This window comes from Callospermophilus lateralis, unplaced genomic scaffold, assembly GCF_048772815.1.
Source record: "Callospermophilus lateralis isolate mCalLat2 unplaced genomic scaffold, mCalLat2.hap1 Scaffold_132, whole genome shotgun sequence".
Taxonomy (NCBI): Eukaryota; Metazoa; Chordata; class Mammalia; order Rodentia; family Sciuridae; genus Callospermophilus; species Callospermophilus lateralis.
The window spans coordinates 1,288,477-1,313,392 of NW_027512489.1; the positions used below are offsets into that span (position 1 = coordinate 1,288,477).

Genomic DNA, 24,916 nt, shown 5'->3' on the forward strand with positions numbered 1-24,916 from the left:
GAAGTGCTGATAACGTTCTGGAATCTTTTTATTCTAATTTGTTATATATGACAGCAGAATGCATTACAATTCAAATTACACATATAGAGCATATTTTTTCATATCTCCAGTTGTATACAAAGTAGAGTCACACCATTCGTGTCTTCATATATGTACTTAGGGTAATGATCTCCATCTCATTCCACTGTCTTTCCTGTCCCCATGCCTCCTCCCTTCCCCTTTCTCCTCTTTACTCTATCTAGAGTTCATCTAATACTCCCATGCTCCACCAACCTCTCTATGAATCAACATCCTTATATCAGAGAAAACATTTGGCATTTGGATTTTTGAGATTGGCTAACTTCACTTAGCATTATATTCTCCAACTCCATTTACCTGCAAATGTCATGATTTTACTCTCTTTTAATGCTGAATAGTATTCCATTGTGTATATATATACTACATTTTCTTTATCATTCATCAACAGATGGGCACCTAGTTTGGTTTCACTGTTTAGCCATTGTGACTTTTGCTAGTATAAACATTGATGTGGCTGGAATCTTTATCTCATAAACAATTTTGAATAATTGTTTCCAGTATTACTATTGTATTAATATGCACACTAAAGGCATTATTTATGGTTATGAATTTTTGTGCAGCTGTTAAGTGAGTTATTGTCACTTAAATCATTTATTTTACCTTAGTATTTAATATAAACATAATAGTATTGTTGAATCAGATAGAGTCAATATCATTGAGTAAATGAAATATACACTAAAATTTAAAAAATATGAATATGTATTCAAAGAGTACATATTAATATAGAGAAGGCTATCATAAATGCATTGTTCTTGAATGGTTTTCTATTCAAGTAACATCTCAGCTAAATAAAAGGTCTTCCTCTAATCTATGCCTCAACTTATTACACATAAAAATCTAATCTCAAATACCACAGAGTTCTTTGATTTTCCCATTAAGGATAGATATGGCACATGTTATCCCAAGCTTTATTTTACAGTTGCCAAAATAATGTCTCCTTTTCCAAAAAGTTTCATACCCTAATCCCCATGAATATGTTACTTTACATGGCAAAAATAACTTTGCAAGTGTGATTAAGGCTGAAAACATTGTTACAGAATATTTTTCTCAATTATGCAGATGGGTAAAAACTAATCGTAAGAGTTATTAAAAGTGAAACTGGAGGGAAGATAAAAAAGTGGTCTACGAAGAGGAGACAAGCAAAGAGGAGAGATTTAAGGGGTGATAAGGAAAGATTTATTGTGGATGGCTTCAAAGATGGAGGAACAAGGAATGGAATGAAGGCAACCTGTAGAATCTGGGAACAGTCTTTAAACTCACAGTCAATGATGAAACAGCAAACTTGCTCCACAACTGCAAGGATTTGAAATCTGCCAGCCACCAGAATGGAAAGAAAACAATTTTCTCCTAGAGTCTGTGGAAAGAAACATGGTCCTGTCTACAATTACACCTTTACTCATGGTCTGGTGAGGTGCACACCATAATTTTGACCCACAGAACTTCAAGAAAACAAACTTGTGTTTCTTTATTTAAGTTTTTAGTGTAGTGATATGTTCTTATTGCAGCAACAGAAAACTAATACACTCTCTAAAGATTTTTTTTAAAGAGCTGTCTTAAATTGAAGATGATACATAGATCCAATCTTGCTATGTGTGACTAGCTAAAATTTGAGATTTCTGTTTCTGAGTTTTTCAGGAGCCATATAGGAAAGGGAATGTTTCTCAAACATTATCATTCACATGAATCATGGGTAGTTCTTAATAAAACAGAATTTGATGGGTTGGTGTTATAGCTCATTGGTAAACTACTTTCTTAGTATGCATGAGGCCCTGGGTTTGATCTGCAGATTGCAACAACAACAATAAACCCTAGAATTTGCAGTAGTATGTCTATTATGAGAGCTGGGATTCTGCATTTTTGACAAACTGAGGTGAATCCTATCTTGGGCAAAGCCTACATTCAAATATAGCCTATTGGATAAAGTTCTCAGAATGAAGACAGAAGAACAACCATGAAAGACAGAAAACATAAAAAATCAGCATCTGGTTCAATTCTCATTTTTACATGTGTCTCATTAAAGATATTTAACAAAGGAATTTCCTTTGATTATAATATATTAGAAAACTTAACTACCCAATTATAATTCTGTATGAGACATTCTGGCACTAACTTTGAAAAACATTATGCAGGCATGTTGGTGCATGCCTGTAATTCAGCGCTCAGGAGGATGAGGCAGTAACATCACAAATTCAAAGCCAGCCTCAGCAAAAGTGAGGCACTAAGCAACTCAGTGATATTCTGTCTCTAAATAAAATACAAAATAGGGCTGGGGATGTGGCTCAGTGGTTGAGTGCCCCTGAGTATAGTCCTTGGTACCCCTCTCCCACAAAAACCAAAAAAATATTAATAATACATTTTTTAAGATTCTAAACATCATGAAAAGTTGGCAATTTCAATATTGTTGCACAAAAACATGTTTATTTAAATTCTACTTTTTTTGGGGGGTGTTGTTTTAATAGAGGCTACACGAGTTGATCTATTGTTATAAAAGCTCTGCTGAACTTAAGAAATCCAAAAAGAAAATATAGATCTTGAAAAAATTTTAACAATTTAATGTAGTTCATAAAGGTTCTTTCTTTACTAGTTTATTTTAAACTATGTTAAATGAATATTTTAAACTCAGAAATACTATTTCAAAGACAGTATTTGGGGCACTGAAAAAAATATATTGTGTTTTATCTCAAAGGTAGAATTTTGGAAAAGTTATAGTCTCAGATTTCTTTGTACACCTTACTCCTAACTCATGGAACAGTTTAGTCACTTCTTTTTCCTTTGGAAGGACTGTGCAATGGGGAAACTGAGGTGAATCCTACCCTGGACAGAAATGGAAAAACCTTCTCATTTTTTCAATAATCACTGAAATTTTCCTACATAAGAATTTGGGAGATTAAAACAAACTGATTTGATTTATGATCATTTAACAGGAAGTAGTTGTAATTCTAGAGTGGGAAACACTAAGGAGACACAGGACAATTAGAAATCTATTATAGAATCAGCACAGAGAGGGCTGGAGGGCTGCATCTTCGTTGCCGCCAGGCCAGTCTGCCATCCCGCCCGCCACGTGTGACCGCCGCCGCCCCAGATGCTTCCCTAGTCGCACAGCAGCCGGACCGCTCCGGTGCAGTGGTGCAGTCGCCCACTTGGACCACGCAGCCAGGGGCTGGGACACGTGGGATTCGCCCTCCGCCCAACTCGAGCTACACTCACAGCCAACAGAACAATGAAGGACTGCAGTAACGGATGCTCCGCTGAATACCCTGGAGAAGGAGGATCAAAACAGGTGGTGGAGACTTTCAGGGCTAAAGACCTAATAATCACACCAGCCACCATCTTGAAGGAAAAACCAGATCCCAATACTCTGGTTTTTGGAACTGCGTTTACGGATCACATGTTGACAGTGGAGTGGTCCTCTGAGTTTGGATGGGAGAAACCTCACATCAAGCCTTTTCAAAACCAGTCCCTGCATCCTGGGTTATCAACTTTGCATTATGCAGTAGAATTATTTGAAGGTTTAAAGGCATTTCGAGGAGTAGATAATAAAATTCGACTGTTTTGGCCAGAACTCAAGATGGAGAGAATGTGTAAGTCTGCTGTGAGAGCCACTTTGCCGTTGTTTGACAAGGAAGAGCTTCTGGAATGTATTCAGCAGCTTGTGCAGTTGGATCAAGAATGGGTGCCCTACTCCACCTCTGTCAGTCTCTACATTCGTCCCACGTTTATTGGAACTGAGCCTTCTCTTGGAGTCAAGAAGCCTACCAAAGCCCTGATCTTTGTAATCTTAAGCCCAGTGGGACCTTATTTTTCAAGTGGAACCTTTAATCCAGTGTCCCTGTGGGCAAACCCGAAGTATGTCAGAGCTTGGAAAGGTGGGACTGGACACTGCAAGATGGGAGGGAATTATGGCTCGTCTCTTTTTGCCCAATGTGAAACAGCAGAGAAAGGTTGTCAGCAGGTTCTCTGGCTCTATGGAGAGGATAATCAGATAATGGAAGTCGGAACTGTGAATCTTTTTCTTTACTGGATAAATGAAGATGGAGAGGAAGAACTGGGAACTCCTCCGCTAGATGGCATCATTCTTCCAGGAGTGACAAGGCGGTGCATCCTGGACCTGGTGCAAAAGTGGGGTGAATTTAAAGTGTCAGAGAGGTACCTCACCATGGACGACTTGATAACTGCCCTGGAGGGGAACAGAGTGAGGGAGATGTTTGGCTCTGGCACAGCCTGCGTTGTCTGCCCAGTTTCTGATATACTATACAAGGGCGAGACGATACACCTTCCAACTATGGAGAATGGTCCTAAGCTTGCAACCCGTATCTTGGACAAATTGACTGATATCCAGTATGGAAGAGAAGAGAGCGACTGGACAATCGTATTATCCTGAATGAAAAATGCAGAAAATCTACTGTATGCTTTTGGACTAGACTTCTGCATTTGAATTGTGATAGATCTTTTTGCCTACCTGTTAGTAGTTGTGCGTAATGTAGTTTGCATTATTAGTGTGTTACAAGAATGACTTTTTTTCCCCTTGTGCCAGAGAACATGAATCATAATTGTCAAATGGTGTTTTGTAGGCTTGGTAGTAGTAGCTTACCTTCCTACCTTTTCCCAGAAAGATAATAATGTAAGCCATATAACAGAATTTTCCTTAGTAATTTGAGTGCTTCCCTTAGTAGTTCACTCAGATCCAAAAATGTTTATTCTTTAGTGTGAGGTATGGCTCCTCAACCAAATGAGATATGTGTGTGTGTCTGAAAGCTAATTTGAATACTTCATAGGTAATGTTTCTGGTGACACATCATTATCCTCAGAAACACTCAGAAAGTGCTTTATTTTAAAATGAAGATTCTAAAGAAAAACTGAATTTCCTTCCATCATTGTGTTTTTCAGGCCCTTAAGATCACCTTAAGGTAAATACCTCCCTTCTTCAGGTATCTCAGTCGGCTGTGAGCTCACCTGTGCATCCGTAAAACCTGGGCACGTTGCTGCCACTGCCTTTCCACATGGCTTTGTAACTAGCTGTCCATGGGCTCCTACCAGACTGAGGGCCTAATGCCTTATAGATCTTTGTATCCCCAATGCCTGGCACACGGAAGGTACTCAGTAAATGTTTGATGTGAATGAACAAACAAACGAATGAACATATAGCTTCTATAGAAGTACCTTCTCTGTTTCTGTATTTTGAAACCTGTATTAGAACTTGTGAACAATTTTGATGGTGTGTAATGTTTACCTCATGTTGTCTTTATTTTCCATGGACTCCAAAGTCATTAGAGATACCGAGAGGCATAGTTGCAGGCATCGCTTCATGTTTGCAGGCGATCTTGGAGTGGAAGCAATAACTCTAGAGAATTCATGATATCATAGCAACCAAATAAAAATGACAGATGTTACATGTTAAATGTTAAATGCAAAAGAAATCAGAGGTGAAGGGGAGGGAAGGAAAGAAGGGGAATCCTCAAGTTTTTTCACTCTTTGTGCAGGTACTCTTTTCTGTTGACTGGGGATTGAGGGAGCATGTGCTTAGGATACAGTAAGAGCAATTACTGATGATATTTTTCTCATTTGGGAGCTGTGAATTTAAAATTACATCCTTTCCTGCTTTATCTATGGGAAAGTCAAATCTTGACAGAAAACATTTACCCTTGGTAGGTCAACTCTCAGATATTGTAGTTTGCTTCCCCTCAGTCCTAATAACTTTCATCTTGCTGATCATATTTCATTATCTTTTCAGAGCAAAGGAAAAACATTCTAAAAGTTTGATGCATTGGAAACATTTCCTCGAGGCATTTAACAACACATAGCAAATGGGCTTTGATTCTTTTCCAAAACTTTTAGCTGTAGGGTCTCTTTTAGAGAGGACTGGTAAAATGAAAATTAGAGAAAGCTAAGATGAAAAGGAATAGTAAAAATATCTTTTAGGGGCTTTTAATTGGTGATCTGCAGTCTGGGGCCAGTCCGTTCTCTGCAGCCTAAGGTACTCTTGACTCCCCTGCACATGCTCAGTGAGGGTATGCCTTTGCCTTTGCTGAGTCCCTTGACCTCTTTCTTAATATAGCAGTCCAGAAAAGAGTTTCAGGTAATTTTAACTGTCAAGTAGCACATAATAACTAGACTCTGGCTCCCTTGAAAAAGGGAAATTACTTGTTTGCCATAAGTACATTTTATTCTTTGCATTTCTAAATTTAGTTAGCCCATTGTGAAAGCTAGAGAACACTATGTTTATATGATTTCTCTCATAAAAACATAAGAGCACATTAAGCCCTTCCCACCAGACTCAGAGAAGACTAAGGATATGTATTTTTAAAAACTAGAGACCTCCATTCTCTTAAGTAAAAAAGACAAGAAATTGACCTTGACACTCACTTGTTAAATAGATTTAAAAGGAACATCTGCACTTCTTTTTTTCTTGTGCACTATTTGTTTAATTGCAGTGGAGTAATACACCAAGTGTCACATTATAACTAGGCAATTATCCATTCTTTAAGACTTAGTTATCTTAACACTAATTGATCATTTAAGGCATAAGATAGTTTAGCATTAGGAACATGTGAGGCTAATCTGCTAAAAAAGATCAACAAATTAATATTGTTGCTTATATTTGCATAATTGGCTGCAATTATTTAATGTTTAATTGGGTTGATCAAATGAGATTCAGCAATTCACATGTGAATGAATATAAACAGAACTAGTGGCACTTAAAATGATAATGATTAACTTATTTTGCATGTTCTCTTCCTCCCACTTTTTCCAGTTTTTACAATATCAGACCGAGTTTGTCAGCTTTGCCCAAAACACATCAGTAAAAATCAAGATCTTAAAATACAGTATTCTGACATAGACAAGACCTGAGCATTTTCCAAAGAGATTTGCTATTAGAAAATTTTGGTTGTTATTGTTATAGTCAATTCATGACACACCAAAAGAAGGGTCTGGGTTATGTACCACACCCTCCGTTATAGCTGGCAGGTGAATGCATCGATATAATACCGGTTTTAGCCTTTGCTCTCAAAAGCACAAAGGAAAAGGGATAAGAAGGAAATCATGTTAGGGAATCATGTTCTTTCTACTGATAAACACTTCCAATTCTTCCCCTTCCCCAAAAAGACTGCTATAAAAAAACCAACACACAAACTATATGGTGGAATGTGATGTCAGCTTTCCTGAAAATGAGGGGAGCATTCATTATGCATCTGGCTTAAAGTTTCTCTCACCAAATGAGTTTTATTGCTTGACCAAATTGTACCTAAACAGGTCGTCTTACTTGCCCCAAGTCTGAACACTCTTGGCCCTTTGGAGGCAACGAAAGTATTACTTTGTCAAAAACACTATAGGAACTTTTTATTAGGTCTGTGTTTGGGGGATGGTGCTGTTTACAGCATCCCCCATGATTACCATATTTCTTTCCCTGTCCTACTTAATGCTCGATCATGGCATTCTGTTTCCCTTTTTCAAACCTGTTAGTTTTACCTTTCCAAAACTGTTAGTTTGCCTTACCCTCATAATTGGGAAAACAGAAGACAAGCAGACGAGCAAAAGACTTACTGTTCACTTTGCATGAGTTGTATTTGTTGAAATATTTAGAGCAATATCAGTTGTACCAAGGCAAAGGACTTAGGGGTTTGAGAAACTCCTTATTTCATGTCCTGATTCTAAATACAACCAAAAAATCCTTCCTTTCAATGTGGATTTCTTCCTACATGGATATGGAAAACCTTAGCAAGGGGTACAAATTTTCAATAAACATTACTTGACAGACAAGATCTTGGGGATTATAGATCAGGTGATAAGTGTTGATGGAGCACCCACAAATGTGCATCTCACACAGCAGCAATTGATAGAAAGTTAGTTTTAGAAAATAAATAGCATTACCTCTTGGAGTTTATAGTCTATTACTTGAACTAATTTAAGATATAAAAGCAGAATTTAGTAGCTAGATAATAAAGAGAGGAAGACCAGAGCATATCTCTCTTCTCAAGAAATTGCAATAAGCATTTCATCTCACTTTTTGAGGAAAATGTTCTGTTTTCATTCCTTTCCTTTAGTGGAGTACTGCTTAGAAAGGTTAGTACTTAGGGTTATTTGCCCCCTGGGTGTGTGGGGTAGTGACTTTCTGGCTTGCTAGTTACCATCAACCTGGTACACAGTGTCTGCATTCCTTTGGAGCAGTGTTGAGTTGTCAAGCTACATCTAACAGCACAGCCTACTTCAGTCAGCATCTTAAAGTCAAAGCCAGATTACATTGAAATAAAGAAAATGATTCTGGGAGTCAATCTTTTAAGCTGTTTAAACCATTAGCTAAAAGGTGATAGATCCAGCTACTCAGAAAATAACTTTCAAATAACCATTTTTTTTCACAGTTTGAGATTTTGAATAAGAAAGGCCACTTAAGGTACTGAAAGAGATTAATTTTTTATCGTTGCTGGAAAGCCCCTTTAAAATGTGAAACCAGAAAAGGTAATTTATTTTTTCCATCTTCAACATACATACCATAATAAAAGATCTCTCAGATATTTAAAATCTCCTAGATGCAAGTCTTAAAGTTTTAAGTCATCTGTCTGTGATGGACCCAATGAACATGACCTAAAACCCAAGTTGCATTGTAATCAGTGTATGTAACCCACTGTCAGAATGGTGAGAATTCATGGAAGCTATGCTACAGGAGTGGATTAAAATACAGCTTCATTGGTATTCTCTGCACACCCCCCCCCAAAAAAAAAAGAAATCTATTCTATAGCAATAAACGTATAAAAGGAAATAAAGGAAACAAAACTACATCAGATTTCTAAAAATAGTTCTCTGTTACATACTTATCTGCAGTAGATCTGATTTTTAAAATCGTTACCAGTACACCTAAGTTGAAGATGGCAGGTATTTCGAATTGTGTCTTTTTAAAATTTATTGATTAATTGTGCTAACAAAATTTTGAGGTTTTTTAATCTGTAAGTTTCAGCATTTCTAAAATTTAGTTCCCAATGTGGGCTGTTTTTACCTTTGGGATCACATCTCTATTATAAGGTATTTAGGCGAAAGACAAAGAAAGTTACTGCAATATTAAGTATGCTTTATTTTTTCTTACATACACCAAATTCTATTTAGGAGTAAAAGTAAACATGTAATGCACACAAGGAAAGCAAAAATAAAAAAACAAACAAACATGACCACATCTTGTGTGGAATGAAGCAATTACAGTATCTTCTGTAGGTGCGTCTCATCATTGTTGGAAAGGTCAACAGTCAGCCATTATCTATTTTTGTCTGAATAGATCTTGACCTTTTTTTCTACTGTTTCCATTAAGATCAAAAAGGAAAATAAAATTTTCTTTAATCCCCATGGTTACTTTCCCTAGAGATTATCATGTACAGTCTGTGAGGAAGGAATAAACAATAATTCTGTCAGTATGAAAGTCAAGGTTTAACCGTCTTGTAGCTTAGTAGGATCAAAATGGATGTGTTTCTGTCTGCCCCTACTCCAAGGTTTAACCTTGAAAGACATTGCTTTTTAAGTTAAGAATCAGAGAGGAAAATCACTTTAACAATTTAGAAATAGCTTACTTTGTTAATGATACAGGTTTATATTTAGCAAATTTCGTCAGTGCAAATGATGCCTCACTATTTGTCAAATGCCCAAAGTAATTTTCTTTTATTTAACAGTCAAGTTCTATTTTCAACACAGAATAGGAACATTCTGGTTTACCTATTAATAATACATACATTGGATTACAACAAACCAGCAGAAAGAGCTTGATAAACATTTAACACAGAAGAAAACTTCTCTCTCTGTCCCAGCAGATGGCCTATAATAGCAGTAATACATTATTGATTTCCCTACACTGAATGTTGAACGGTAAGTTACAAAAGAACACCGGCATAATTTTTTTGGTGTATGAATGCCTGTTCTAGGAAGATGATCCAACCATTGGGTGTCAAATAACAAGTGAAATAAAGCAAAGAGAACTGAACCTGTAGCCAATCTCTGGATTCCATTTTTTGTTTTCTTTCCATTTTCATATTCTACCATTAAAAATCAAACCCATATCATATACCTGAAATTTTTTACTAAAAAAATTACAAGTAAAAAGGAAACTGAGTTAATACAGGAGGTCAAATCACTAATATGCTATAATAGCTTATCATTACATTATTTTTCTTTTATTGGATTCAAGTTACTTCTTTCAATAAGTCAATAGAGTCCTGATATGGATCTACTCTTTCCATTCTAGCTTCTACTTATGAATTTTCCATAGCTGAGAACCATGAAATGATTAAAAACATGAATGTTTGTTATATGATGAAATTACTTATAATTCTTTTTCTCTATTTTCATGTGTTCTTTTTAGTTATAGAGTCTATTTTGACTTATTTATATAAAAACATGGAATACATCTTATTCTAATTAAGATCACAGTCTTATGGATATACATAATGTTGAGATTCACTGTTATGTATTCATAGATGTACATAGGAAAGTTATGTCAGATTTACTCCACTGTCTTTCTTATTCTTATCACCACCTCTATTCCCTTAATTTCCCTTGGGTTAGTATTTATGTATCAGAGAACACACTCAACTGTTAGTTTTGGGGAATTGGCTTATTTAACTTAGTATGATAGTCACTACATCCATCTACTTATTGGCAAATATCATAAAGTCATTCTTCTTTATGGCTAAGTAACAGTCTATTGTGTATAGAAACCACATTTTATTTATCCATTCATCTGTTGATGAACAACAAGGTTGGTTCCATAGCATGGCTTTTGTGAAGAGCTGCTATAAACATTAATTTGGCTATATCATTGTAGTATACTGATTTTATGTCCTTTGGATGTACACCAAAAAGTGTGATAACTAACTCAAATGGTTGTTCATTCCTAGTTCCATTCCAATACTGCTTTCCAGAGTGGTTGCACCAATTTGCAATCCAACAGCAATGTATGAGTGTACCCTTTTCCCCACATCCTCACCAATATTTATTGTTGTTTGTCAGAATTTCTATTCTGACTCAAGTGTGATGAAATCTCAGTGTAGCTTTAATTTGAGTTTCTGTAATTGCTGGAGATGTTTAACCTTTTTTTCATGTTTGTTAATTATATTAATTCAGAATATTCTTTTCTAAGTTTAGTATTGTTGTTACACCATTACTATGTTACCCTCTGAAATAAAAGCACCACTATATATAAATGCACTTATGCACATATTTTTGTTTATGTTGGAATCACACATATTTTGTTGAAGCATAACAAATTTTTTGCCATAAGTACCTTATTTTAGTTTTAACAGCAGTATAAAGGATTTCTTCAAAAAAATCATTGAATTTTAAATACATTAAGCATAAAATAGGTGTGAAATGAAGCATGATGTTCTTTCAGACCTTGTCAAGCTATAATTGACTCTACAACTTGGGATAAGTAACTCCATGATAACTAATGTGGTAAAGCAGAGGTGACAACAGCTGCTAACTGTAACAAAAATTTCATGTTGCAAGTAGCAGATGTATTTCAGAAAATATGTTTGATGACAGATTTACAGGGGTGGGTGTAGGAAGAAGTAGTTCCCAATATTTTCTGAAAAAATATGAATCCCCATGATGCTAATTGCAGCCTGTTTTTGCATTTAGGAAACAGTCATTTAGTCATCTTTCTAAATTGCATTAGACAAAGCAAAGACTTCTACATGGGCTTTTGATGTAACACTTGCTTAGCTCATGGCGGGCCCTAGGTTCAATCCCCAGCCTCCTGCCCCAAATTACATTGTTGACTCACTGTTGAATTAATACTGATTTTTCTTCATACTATATTTGGAGTTCTAAAGTATTTTTCCCCATACATTTACATGTTAATAGCATTCAGTCTATAATGTTTTTTTGTGGGGGAGCAGAATTGGCAATATAATTTAAGAAATATAATTTGAGATTAATTTGTTCTTTTAATATTTTTCTTTGAAAGGCACCTTTTAAATTTACTGGTAAAATTCTTTCTCATTGTTTTTTCTCCAGGATGTGAGTTCTCTATCCAAGGTCAATATTTCTGGGATGACTAGAAACTTAAAAATGTGACAACCAATTTTTAACACTGTGAAACAAGAATACAAATTTGACTATAGATCTTTTTGACACAGAACTTTATTTTTGAAATTGTACCTTCAGTAAATTATTATATTTAGGTGAAGATTGTATATATATATATATATATATATATATATATATATATATATATATATGCCTAAAATATATACAAAATATATGTAACCTCTATATGTAATCTATATGTGTAATCATATATTGATAGAGAACATGTATATGTAATCTATACATATTATATATGTGTGATCTCATATATATGTATTATATGTAATCTATAATATATATATTTATATAAGCTCCAAGCAATCTAAATTTTTATCAATGATGTATTATTGACATAATAGTGCATTATTTATAAAAAAAATTACTGAGTTTGGAACATAAGTGAACACACAGAATTTAAAACATACAAAGACTAAAGGACTCAATGATATAAAAATGAGATAGATTGACAAATTATTTGAATGATGGAATATTTAATAGAAGGGCAGTAAAGTAATACAGGAGTAACAGAGAATTTCAAGTTTTATTTGCTACAAAATTTCCTGTGTTTTTAAAAATGAATTGCGACACTTAAACAATTTGGGGACAATTTTTTAAATAATTTTTCATTTTTCTTTTGACAAAAATAGAATAATAGGGGATGGATTTCCCATACACACTAAACACCAAAAAAAAAAAAAATGCAAATTGCAAGCGAACAATGATGTTTAAAGAACTGGACATTTAGAGGCTGGGGGTTGTGGCTCAGTGGTACAGTGCTTGCCTAGCATGTGTGAGATACTGGGTTCAATCCCCAGCACCACATAAAAATAAAAACAAGTAAAATAAAGGAATTGTGTCCATGTACTACAACAACATCAAAGAACAATCCACTCCATTGTATTACAAAAGAAGGAGGAGGAGGAGAAAGAGGAGGAGGAGGAGGAGGAGGAAGGGGGGGAGGAGGAGGAGGAGAAGAAGAAGAACAACAACAACAACAGAAATCAGCAATTCTTAGAGAAGGGAAGAAAAGGGGGTGACCTCCTGAACTTTCACGAGTATCCTCTAGGTTCCTATAGTATTGTGATTAGAAACCCAAAGAGGTAGAGGTAGACAACAGTGGCTAAAGTTGGCAGGGAGCACTGGAGAGAAGGCGAAGACTGAAATCTGAAGAGGATCCAACTTGGCTACAACACTATGAAGTTAAATTATCTTATGAATTAAAGGGTACACAATATCAACTAGGGATATTAGTGGAATATTATGAACCTTGGGATAGTGTTTGCTGGTTATCATACAGGATGGAAAACTAAATAATTTCAAACAAACAGATATTGTGAACAATGGAGCAAAACTAGGCTTACACTAAGGGCTGCTGAGAAAGCACAAGAAAAAGTTCCAAAAGGGCTGAGCTCTTTCAACCAACTTAACTACATCAGATAAAGCTCAGGAATTTTCATAAAAATGCAAACTTAGACAACAGTAACCATGGTAAAAATCACAATGTCTATAATCGAATAAAATTACATGCATGCAAAAGACAGGAAAGCATGAGTGAAAAGAAAAATCTATTAATTCCAACCAACACAGAGATGACAGTCAATAGAATTAGCTCAAAATTACATTCAAAAGATGTTTATCTGTGTTCCGTATATATATGTTCATATATGTGTGTAGTATACATATATATGTGATCTTAATAGAACATCTACAGAATAAATGACAATGCATGTACGTTAAAAAATATTCTGGGGGCTGTGGTTTTGACTCAGCAGTAGAGTGCTCATCTAGCACATGCAAGGCTCTGGGTTCAATCCTCAGCACCACATAAAAATAAATAAAATAAAGGTATTGTGTCCAACTACAACTAAAAATAAATATTAAAAAAAGATAGATATTCTGCATGGATTTAAAATTGATTAAACATTATAGAAATAATTAATGAATTTGAAGATGCTGTGGAATGTGGTATATACAAAATGACAGACACATTCATGAGACCTAATAACATTTATATTCCCTGAAGGAGAAGAAGATGGGTTAAGAAACTGAAGAGTCAATGCCTAAAAATTTTCCCAGCTTCACAAAAGATATAAATTTACACATCCAAGAAATTCAATAAAGTTTCAGCAAAAAGGAAATGAAGTCCATTATTGTAAGTCATATTGAATTAAAATTACTGAAAAATTAAAAGCAGCATGAGGAACAAAAGATTCCATAAAGGAAGAAACATTATTACAGAGCAAAATATTTACAATACTGTTAGAAAACCAGCAATCTGTAATATTGTACTAATCCAAAATGGCACAAAATAAGAGGAAACAAGGAAAAGATGAAATAAACAGAAAAAAAGTGGCAAGATGACAAACTTAACAGTATGAAAAATCACAGTATAAACATTTCATTTAAAAGAAATAATATTAAACTGGGTTATAAAGCAAGACCATCTATCTACAATACAAGTTATGTTTTAATTAAAAACAATAATTCAAAAAGAGGAAGACCACATATTAATATTAGATTGTTGTAAACACACCTAAAGCTATGCTAACAGAGAAAGTAATATCACTATGATGTATATTTAAGAAAAATGTAAAATTAATATCTCAAATAAATAACCTCATATTGTAAGTCAAAGAAACAGGGAGGGGGAAGAAAGCAAAGTATCCACAATATAAACAGAAAAAAGAATGTAATAGTAAGACAAATGCATTGAAACAGAAATAACTGAATGGAGAAAATAGACAAAGTGTGGTAGTTAACTGTTATAAATTTTATAATATGATTTGACTAATAAAACATACACATTGTTGCCTGGTGCAGAATTCAGTGATGAGATGAAAATATTTCTGCAGAAAGGAGTTTTAAGAATTGATAAAGGTTGATGAGACACCTCACCTGAGTAAATGAACAAGTAACCTTGGTGTCATGGAATAATTTACATGCCTCTTGCAACATTTATTGACTTCTTAATATGCAAATATAGGATACAAATTAGGAAAGATCCAGAGACTACTGTTAAGATGTGATCTCCTTATGATTCAGAAATACTTAATCGTCAAACAATAAGATGGTTCATTATCTAAATATGTTGAGACACTGTCATTGACAACAAATTTTAAAAAGTTGATTACTTTCATTTTAAAAAGGTACAATTAATTATTTTTAAAATGAACATGTAGGATTTCTATCAAAAAAATTATTCATATCAAATGCTAAGGAGAAATGAAGGTATGACCAAACCTAGACCACATGTTTAGAAACTGGCCCAAACCATCAAAGGCAGACACTCATTAAGCATTTGTAGTTACTAATGTGGCAAACCTCTTATTTTCTTTAAAAATAGGAAGGTGCTATCAAGTTGAGACTTTAGAGGGAAAAAATGTTAACACCAATCACTGAAAAGCCAATCCATCATTCTAGTAGAACAGCCAAACTATCTCTATTTTCACTATAAGAACATTTTATTAGGGGCTGGGGATGTGGCTCAAGTGGTAGCGCGCTCGCCTGGCATGCGTGCGGCCCGGGTTCGATTCTCAGCACCACGTACAAACAAAGATGTTGTGTCCGCCGATAACTAAAAAATAAATATCAAAAAATTCTCTCTCTCTCTCTCTCTCTCTCTCCTCTCTCTCTCTCCTCTCTCACTCTCTCTTTTAAAAAAAAAAGAACATTTTATTACAATGTGTTATTAGTACTATCATATACATTGTAAATTTTTGGATAATTGCCAAATTTGTGAAGCCCTTTATCAAATTCCAAATATATGTGATATAAAAGTAAAAAAGAAATAAGCATTTGTTTCTCTTTGAGCATTGCAAAGAAGCTGGATGCATTTTAAACACTGAGTTTGAACATATTCACATATGAGGACAAAAAGGCAATAAGCATGTCCCATTTCAATAACATAAAAATTCACATTGTATTAGAAATGAACATTCTAGTACAGATAAATTAATCATAGAAAACTGTTAATTTTTCATTTTATTTAAAGGCTTTGTTTTACATAATATGGGAATTTATTTTTTTAATATTTATTTTTTAGTTGTAGTTGGACACAATACCTTTTAAATTTATTTTTATGTGGTGCTGAGGATCAAACCCAGAGCTTCACACTTGCCAGATGAACACTCTACTGCTGAGTCACAACCCCAGTCCCTAATATGGACATTTATAATGATAAAATATATGTATATTGATAAAAATATGAGTATACTGATATGCATACTTTTATGTATATTGATAATCATATTTTTCAGAGTAAATATTTTCTTATATAAATTTATAACTTTATAAAAATATTTTATTATATTTATTTATTTATTATTTTTTAGTTGTATATGGACTCAATGCCTTTATTTGTTTTTATGTGGTGCTAGGATTCAATTCAGTGCCTCACATTTGTGAGGCACGTGCTCTACCACTGAGCTACAACTTCAGCCCTTATAAAAATATTTTTAAGAGTAAAATATTTCTTGTATAAACTAGAATGAATCTCATAAAAATAATGTTTAATAGTATACAAAATATAAAATTTGAAAAAAATCATTTATGTTTTAAATAGGGAGATTCAGTAAATGATTTTTCTACTCAACCTAAAACTAACCAAATTTTAAGCTCTAGTTATGATCTACAGAAAAAAATATTCTAGAATAATTCTTGGTTACAAAGTTTAACATGTTCAATTGTATATTAATATCAATGACTAATAGAATTTTTACCAGAATATATTTTGTGCAGCAATATTACTTTGCAAATTGACACATTTGGAAAGTCCTAAAATAAAAACTAGGTAATACATATATTCATTAATATTCTATGTGTAAAGGATGGCATAAAAACGTCTAACCAATTTTTTTCTTAAGAGTAAAATTTAAAGAAAAATGAAATTATAGGTATTTTACTAGCCACATATTTAAATGGAAAAGGTATTATTTATCTACATCTTCTGTCACTTCTAACTTCCTCTACATATCTACACATCAGCACCCTTCTGTCCTATTCATTGTTATTTAGGTATCAATTACATTCCCATTCTCCTTAAAAATTTTTTTTCTAAGAATCATTGAAGTTTTTCTTATGTAAATTTATAATTATATAAATATATTTTATTATATTTATTTATTTTATTGGCATTAAAGTTATACTTTTTTAAAGCTTGAAACAATGAATATAATATTGAAATATTGGAAAAGTATTATAGTCTGCTGGTTGTTAGTACTTTAACCTTTCCATTGACTTATATATCATTATTTCTTTAGTAATTCTGTAATGTATGAACATATAAGTGTCCATATTTGAATTATGATGAACTAGTGCAATGTTTCACCAAAATTTTAATTAAGGTAGGTTTAGTGGCTCTTTTTGAAAGTGCATAGTTTATATTTTTAGGAGAGAAATGTATATTTCCAATTTCTTTCTTAAATCATTTTTACATGCATTTTGATTTAATAAAGAAGAACAATGTGGAATCATTTGAATCAAAAGTGAGATTCAAATCCCTGACTAACCCTGAAGCTAGATAGACTGCCTGATTTTTTTAAGAACCAAATTTGTCACTATTGGGCTAGTTAAATACTTAGTGTCTTGATCTTATCATTCCCAGAAAAATATCATAGTAATATCAAGAATTGTAAGACTCTAATAAAATAATAGACCTAATTGGCTTAAAAAACATTTCAACTAAAGGTTTGTAATCTGTCTAAATTCTGAAAATAGATAACACAAGAAAATATTAGCACAATTTACAAGACATAACCATAGGTGAAAATTTCTAGATATAAAATCCTGATTTCTTAATGATAAAGGCAATTAAGACTAAGTAACTTACACACACATATGTATATACTTAATTATATAATATTGTTAATTATATATAAATATTGTATACATAAACAAATTTATTTTATATAATATATAAAATAAATTTGCAGTTTTTTTTCCTTTTGCCTCATACTTACTTATACAGGTTTAACTAAATATAATGGAATATGCAAATAAGATTGATTCACATTCAGTATTGTACTTCAATATTTTTAGGCACAGATAAATGAGACATTCTTTAATTAATATAATGATTATATATTATTGGCATTAAAGTTATACATAATTAAAACCAGAAGAAAAGTTGACTGCTGTAAAATCTTAGAGAAAAATTGTTTATATTTCATTTATTTGACTGTAACATTTGAGTAAAATGTAAAATAATATTGACCTACATTATTCCATGTAAAGTTTCAAAATATTTCCCTAAAATGCATTAAAATTAATATAATCAACATAAAACACATATCATTTTTATCTTTTATTTATTTATATAAACCATTACAGCTAAAATTAGAACATTTTAAAAACTGTGTGAAATAACAGTGATAGCTACATGCTTATTTTTTCTCCCATAAAGAGAGATTAAACAGGTACTTTTAGTATTAACTTAGTTTGATGGCTGTCTACTACAAATGCAAGCAATTGAGCTTTCAAACCACTGTATAAGTGTGAATGATAAAGATGCTTTACTTATTTGAAGTGAAATCACAACTAAAGGAAGAAAGCATATAAAAGATACAGAAAAATAAATCCAAGACTTTTCTTCTTTTACTGAGAAGCAAGAATAAACTAAAGAGCACTCAAGGGAAAAATGAAGACAGGAAAAAGACACCTGTTTGACAGTTATAATCCCTTCCTGTGTATCCTTGTCAGTGATGACATCTAACATGTCTGCTCCCTCTCCTTCTGCAATGCTTTACTCCACCTCAGCGTTTTCCCCCAAGTCAGGGTCATTGGCTTTTATCCTTCCGAGATGGGTTCCAAGAGGTGCAGACTCTGGAGAACTAAACTGATATGTACCTGTAAATTAAATCAGCACTTCTTTGGCATTTTCTTTTTAGATGATGAAACTGTGTCACTTCTCCTCATTTTTACTTAAATAAATTAATTTTAAATTGGAAGAGATTTCCATATTATTGAATTTTAAGCTGTCAGAATTTATAGATTTATTAAGTTAGGAGAAGAATATATAAAGGCAAACAATTCGTAAGTAAGAAATATAAATTTTGGGAAGCTACTTACAGATGGGAAATGTGATATTAGAATCTAAAATTATTTATTTAAAAGAACATAAAAACCAACTATTTATTGCTTATATGGAGATTCAAAATTATTATCATATATTTTTACATCAATGCAATTGTTTTAAAAATACGTGTTTCTTCTTTTTTTAAAAATCAGGGATAGAAAAACAACTCTGCAGAGATCAATGTCAATGCTCCCCTCACTTTTATTTTTTGTTTATTTGTTTCAAATTTAATGTATTTTTAGTAGATTTTGTTTTGTTTGTTTTTTTATGTTTTCTGTAGACCCACCCATTCAATATCTCACATTCTGTCATTCCTGAAAGTGTTTTAGTTTATAAGTATTCAAGAATCAATAGGAAAGACGTCCAAAAAAATTAATTAAAGTAAAAAAAATACTTTTTAAAATATTTTTATGTGTGGAACAGTATAGTCAAATGCTCTCTACAGTAGTTCATTTTTTCTCTAAATAACAATGTAGGTATTATCTTCAGGATCAGGTTTAAGAAAATCATCCTCCAAATTTAGGTAAAGGAAAATGCCAGTTGTCTCTGACTTCATAGTCTATTCTTTTTCCAGTGTTTGATAGTTAAAAATATAAGCTTATAAGTCCACTGTTTGAGTTTAAGTTGTCCTCCTGTGCAAGGTAATTAAATTTTCTAAACTTTGAAAACCATGTTTTCATCTATTAAATGAAAAAGAGAATGCTAGCATTTGAATTACAAGATTGTTGTATTACATAAAATCCTGTCTGTAATTCCTTCAGCTCAAGATCTAGTCCTCAGCATTTTATTAGTACTATCATAGTTTCAAATATTTGTTAAGATTCTAACAGATCTTAGAATTGCCAAGTGGCAAGACATTAAATAATTTGGCAATTTACAATTTTAGTTTACATTAAAATTATTAGTAAACACTACTAACATTTAATGCAATGTTTAAGTTTCTGTTACCTGGTCTTATTATTCATGTTCTCAGCAAAATTCACTTTTAAAAATTAATCATATGAATATGTTCACCAAAACTGTTGCATCACATATTTCACATTTTGTCAACCTGAAAAATATTTTATTGTTTGAAATAATTATGAATTTAAATCGGACCTCAACTGAGAATTTTAAGGAAGAATTCTTTATCATTTTACACACTGCAGAGTAAAAAATTTTAATCAGATAATTGAAATGTGTTTTTGTAGGACCTCAAGAGATGCAAAATATCCAAGTTTTAAAGTGTATCCTAAAATTGTTTCAACCAAAAGGAAATTAAATAATTTAATCTTCATGACTCAACAGCATTGACATTATTGAATTTTAGTATGCCATCACATGTTTAACAATGTCAGTATCAATGCATGCCATCACACACAACCTTGGTAAGTCATGACTGTATAATTCACTATAAAAATATAGAATGTGGCCAATTTAACCCATTTTCAGAAATCATTTGATTTCAGAGATGTTTAAATTTTTGCTTAGGATCAATTATCAAAGGCTTATAATGCTTATGCACACACATGACAACAGAGACCAGTGTGAGGCATAGAATTTGAATTTAGTCAGGGGCTGGGCACGTGGGCACCTGCCTGTAATTCCAGTGGCTGGGGAGGCTGAGCCATAAGGATCACAAGTTAAAAGACTGTATCAGCAATGGTGAAGCACTAAGCAACTCAGTGAGACCCTGTCTCTAAAGATAATACAAAATAGGGCTGTGATTGTGGCTCAGAGTGCCTCTGAGTTCAATTCCCACTAAATAAATAAATAAATGAATGAATGAATGAATGAATAAATAAATAAATAAATAAATAAATAAATAAATAAATAAATAAATAGGATCCAATCAGACCAACTGCAGAGACCACATTCCAATCAGGAAGATTATATAGAATTTAGCATGGGAAGTTTTCCAACACTCCAAAAAGTAGAAAAGGATAATAAAAAGCCCAAACTACAAAAGAACCTCATGTCCTTGTTTTGACCCTTTGCCTACCCAGTGAAGAAAATGATACCCATCACTCTCAGTTTGAAAGAAATTGTGCTTCTGTGTGTGTGAGAGTAGAGGGATGAGTTTTGGATTTGATAGTTTGCATAAATTAATAGTGAACTGATAGTGCAAACATTAGATTTAAAAAATTGTACGTTTGACAAGTTTTTCAACAAGAGATCACTAAACCTTCCTTATTCTGTGGAAATCGAGGAGGATTGTTGTTTACATCTGTCAGAGTGATGTTCACTGTTGTGGTTCCAGAAAGGCCTCCCATCTGGCCACCCATATCTTTGGCCTGTATAACCACCTGGTACTGCTCTCGATTTTCTCTGCTCATGTCTGGTAATGCAGTTTTTATTATGCCTTTTGAAAAAAAAAAGACAATTAAACCACTGGCTTTTAAAATTAAGTTATTTAAGATTCACTTTATATAAGTTAATCATAGCAAATAGATAAAACAGCAGTGTGATTAAGCATATCCTTCAATGCACAATTAATTCAACATAATTCATAAAACCGAAAGATTTTTCCCATGGGTTATTCTCCATAAAATAAGTACATCCAGATGTATATAATGAGAAATATACCATGTCATAAATGTTTTACCTGACTCTGGGTCCACTGAAAAATATGGCTGTCCTTGCAGTATACTGTAGACCACTTTGGCACTACTTCCATAGTTGGCATCATCTGCGTCTGTTGCGGTCACTTGTATAACAGATGTACCTACAAAAAGCCCCCAGATATAAACACGTAAATACTTCCAAATTGGAAAAATGTACTTGTGTACTTGTACTATGCAAAAATTTTTAATAATGCAGTAAGTAGTATTTACTGATAAAGACTAAAATAAAAATTTTAGTAAAATTCTCTAAAAAATGTATACTGACATCTATTTAATTTTATATTACAAACAATTCTTTATTTTTGGTTAGTAAGAAATCCCAATCCTTTAAAAACTAGAAGTGCTTTAAAAATTAGTTTTAGGAGATAAACAAAGGGAATATATTAATTGTTTCACATACACACACACGTGTGTGTGTATATATATATATATATATATATATATATATATATATATATACATTTTAATGTATATATACATAAAAATATGTACATATTTTTAACTCAATTGCTATAAAGATTAAAAAATAATTTTAAAATCTTAACTGAAACCTACTATGGATTCCCCTGAGTGAAATGATTTTGTAGAACATTTTAAATACATTATACACAACTTTTCAAGTTTAATTACATTGCTCAGATATTAATATGTTTGAGGACTGAGTGAATTCCTCATTGGTTCTGCCATCTATCCTAATACATTATATATATTATTCACTCATAAACTTCTCTAAGTAAATTGCAGTGAATATCTCTCAATTTTGAATGCATATACATATGCAAATTTTATTAAATAAATATGATGTCCATTGAGATTAACACTAACAACTCATTTCCCATCAAATCATTTCAATAGTACCCCATTAATTCAGCAACAGTCGTTTATGTTTTCTTAAATTAATTCACATACAATTATAACTTGAATTCACCCACTAAAAACCTCTCCTCGTCTGTAATGGAATTGATATATCCTGTGACAGGAAACACTACATAATCACTAGATCCATGTCAATTATAAGATTTATCATTGAAAAGTTATCCAACCTCACCCAAAAGTTTAAACTAGTTTTCTCCTCAGTAATTTTTGAAAGTTCATCTAAGTTGTTTTCTAATTTATATTTAAATTTTTGTTTATTCCCATGAAACTAACAAAATGATATATTTTAAAGTGTAACCATTGTGTTGTTACTAAGATAATAACAATATAATAAAACATTAATTTCCATCCATGATTATACTTACCTTATTTAATTGCACATAAATTGGCAAATAGATAAATTTCAAAATTGAAATTGATAAAAGTGTATAAAATACACTTTCAATAGGGGTTTTTATTTTAATGAGCTCTATATTGTCAGAAGCATATTATTATGTTAACATACCATTTTTTCTATCATTTCCTACCAAGATAAAGGACTCTCAGTAAAAAATATCATATGGTGAGAAAAAGAAGAAATAATGAAAGCAAACTTGGTTGCTTATCCCTCAAATGATCCAATGGAGCCAAGGCATCTAAGAGACAGACATCAGAACTGCATAATAAATAATTAACCTAAACCAATTGCAATATACTTGTGGGTATCTATAATGAAAGTATGGTTTTTAAGTATAGTTTATGTGTAGTTACTATATATATATATTGCCGCAGTCTGGCTGCAGCAAAATAACCACCGGGGGGTGATGAACAACTTGTGTAGATTGATACAGCAGGAGTGGAGGCCATTTATTGTAAGACAACAGAGGTATTTATACATTCCACACAGCTTATCTTAATTAGCATAAACTAGATACAGCAGTCAACCAATAAGAAATCTCCACACTTACTGGCTCGCTGGCATTACTTCACAAACCACTCCCTCTGGCATTTTGCCAGATGCCATCCAGACTTGTTTACAGACCTTAAAAGTAACCACTCCCCCTGGCAAAATACCAAGCGCCATCCTGACTTGTTTACAGACTCTAACATATATATATATATATATATATATATATATATATATATATATACACACACACACACACACACACACACACACACACACACATAAAATAATTACATTGTATTTCTGCAACATCAACTACGCCCTTTTATTTTTTTAATTTTAATTTTTTTTAAACAGGGATTGAACCCAAGGTGCTTAACCACTGAACCAATAATTTAGTGAGTGAAAATTAAATTAATAGTGGAAATAGGAAATGAAAAAGACAACAAAAATATGGATCTACTCTGTGGTCTTGTTTTTGTTTTTGTCAGATACAATGAAAAAACTAGTGTGCTAAAACTATATCTTGCAGTTCAATATCTATTTAAATATTATTCTAAATATAGGATCCTTTAATGCCTATATCACTTCCATAAACACAGTTGAATAAATCAGAACTTAAAAACTTGAAATAGAAATGTAGATTACCCATTTGAATATATACATTTATAATGACATTAGAAAGCTTAATATTTTGAGAGCCACAAGTAATCAAAATAGAAGTCACAGAGCTTTTACCTTTTTAAATGAAATGTCAGATGCCTATATCCTAGATTTTTAAACTTTAATTTTCTCTTAAAACACCAAATACTTAATACAAGCTTCAAGTTTCTTCATACACAAGGTTTAAGGGATAGATAGGTTAGCAGTAATAGAGTTACAATCCTGTGATTAATTTTCTAACTTAAAAGTGGGACTTTAATTTTATTAGTGATGTTTTCTTCCTTATGTGTTAGCTCCAAATCATTTGCTTTGCTCAAGCATTCTACATCTTCCTGATTTATGATATTAGCTTTCCTTTAAAATTACTTTTAAATTTTGCTATTAACATAAAGATTTTTTAGTAAACATAATTTGATTTTGTTAAAAAAAAAGGATAATTGTAAAATTTGGTTCTATAGATTTTCAAGACAACATTTTAAAGTGTCCTAAAGCAAAGTTTTAAATATAATATGCAAAAGAAATATTGATTATAAGAGCATATTTAAGTATTATTTAGAATTATAAATATCATGTCATATGTTTAAGCATTTAAACAAATATCTGCCAAAATTTTTGTATTTTTTCAAATTTTCAAATGTCTTCAAATTATTTTGTATTTTGTCATTGTATCTTTTA

At 32.4% G+C, this 24,916-nt stretch overlaps 1 protein-coding gene and 1 pseudogene across 4 annotated transcripts; one reads left to right on the forward strand and one right to left on the reverse strand.

The window, feature by feature from the left end:
• Positions 1-24,916, reverse strand: part of LOC143388263 (cadherin-9-like) — a 45,038-nt pseudogene that overhangs the window by 10,167 nt on the left and 9,955 nt on the right.
• LOC143388262 (branched-chain-amino-acid aminotransferase, cytosolic-like) lies at positions 3,299-4,459 on the forward strand. Of its 4 annotated transcripts, XM_076842150.2 has the most exons (3): positions 3,299-3,587; positions 3,678-4,213; positions 4,343-4,459. In XM_076842150.2, the coding sequence occupies exons 1-3, from the start codon at positions 3,299-3,301 to the stop codon at positions 4,457-4,459; spliced, it is 942 nt and encodes a 313-aa protein (XP_076698265.2). The 4 variants fall into 4 exon arrangements, with proteins under 4 accessions (XP_076698265.2, XP_076698264.2, XP_076698266.2 ...); XM_076842149.2 differs by having other exon boundaries at positions 3,678-4,459; XM_076842151.2 differs by having other exon boundaries at positions 3,299-3,573; positions 3,805-4,459.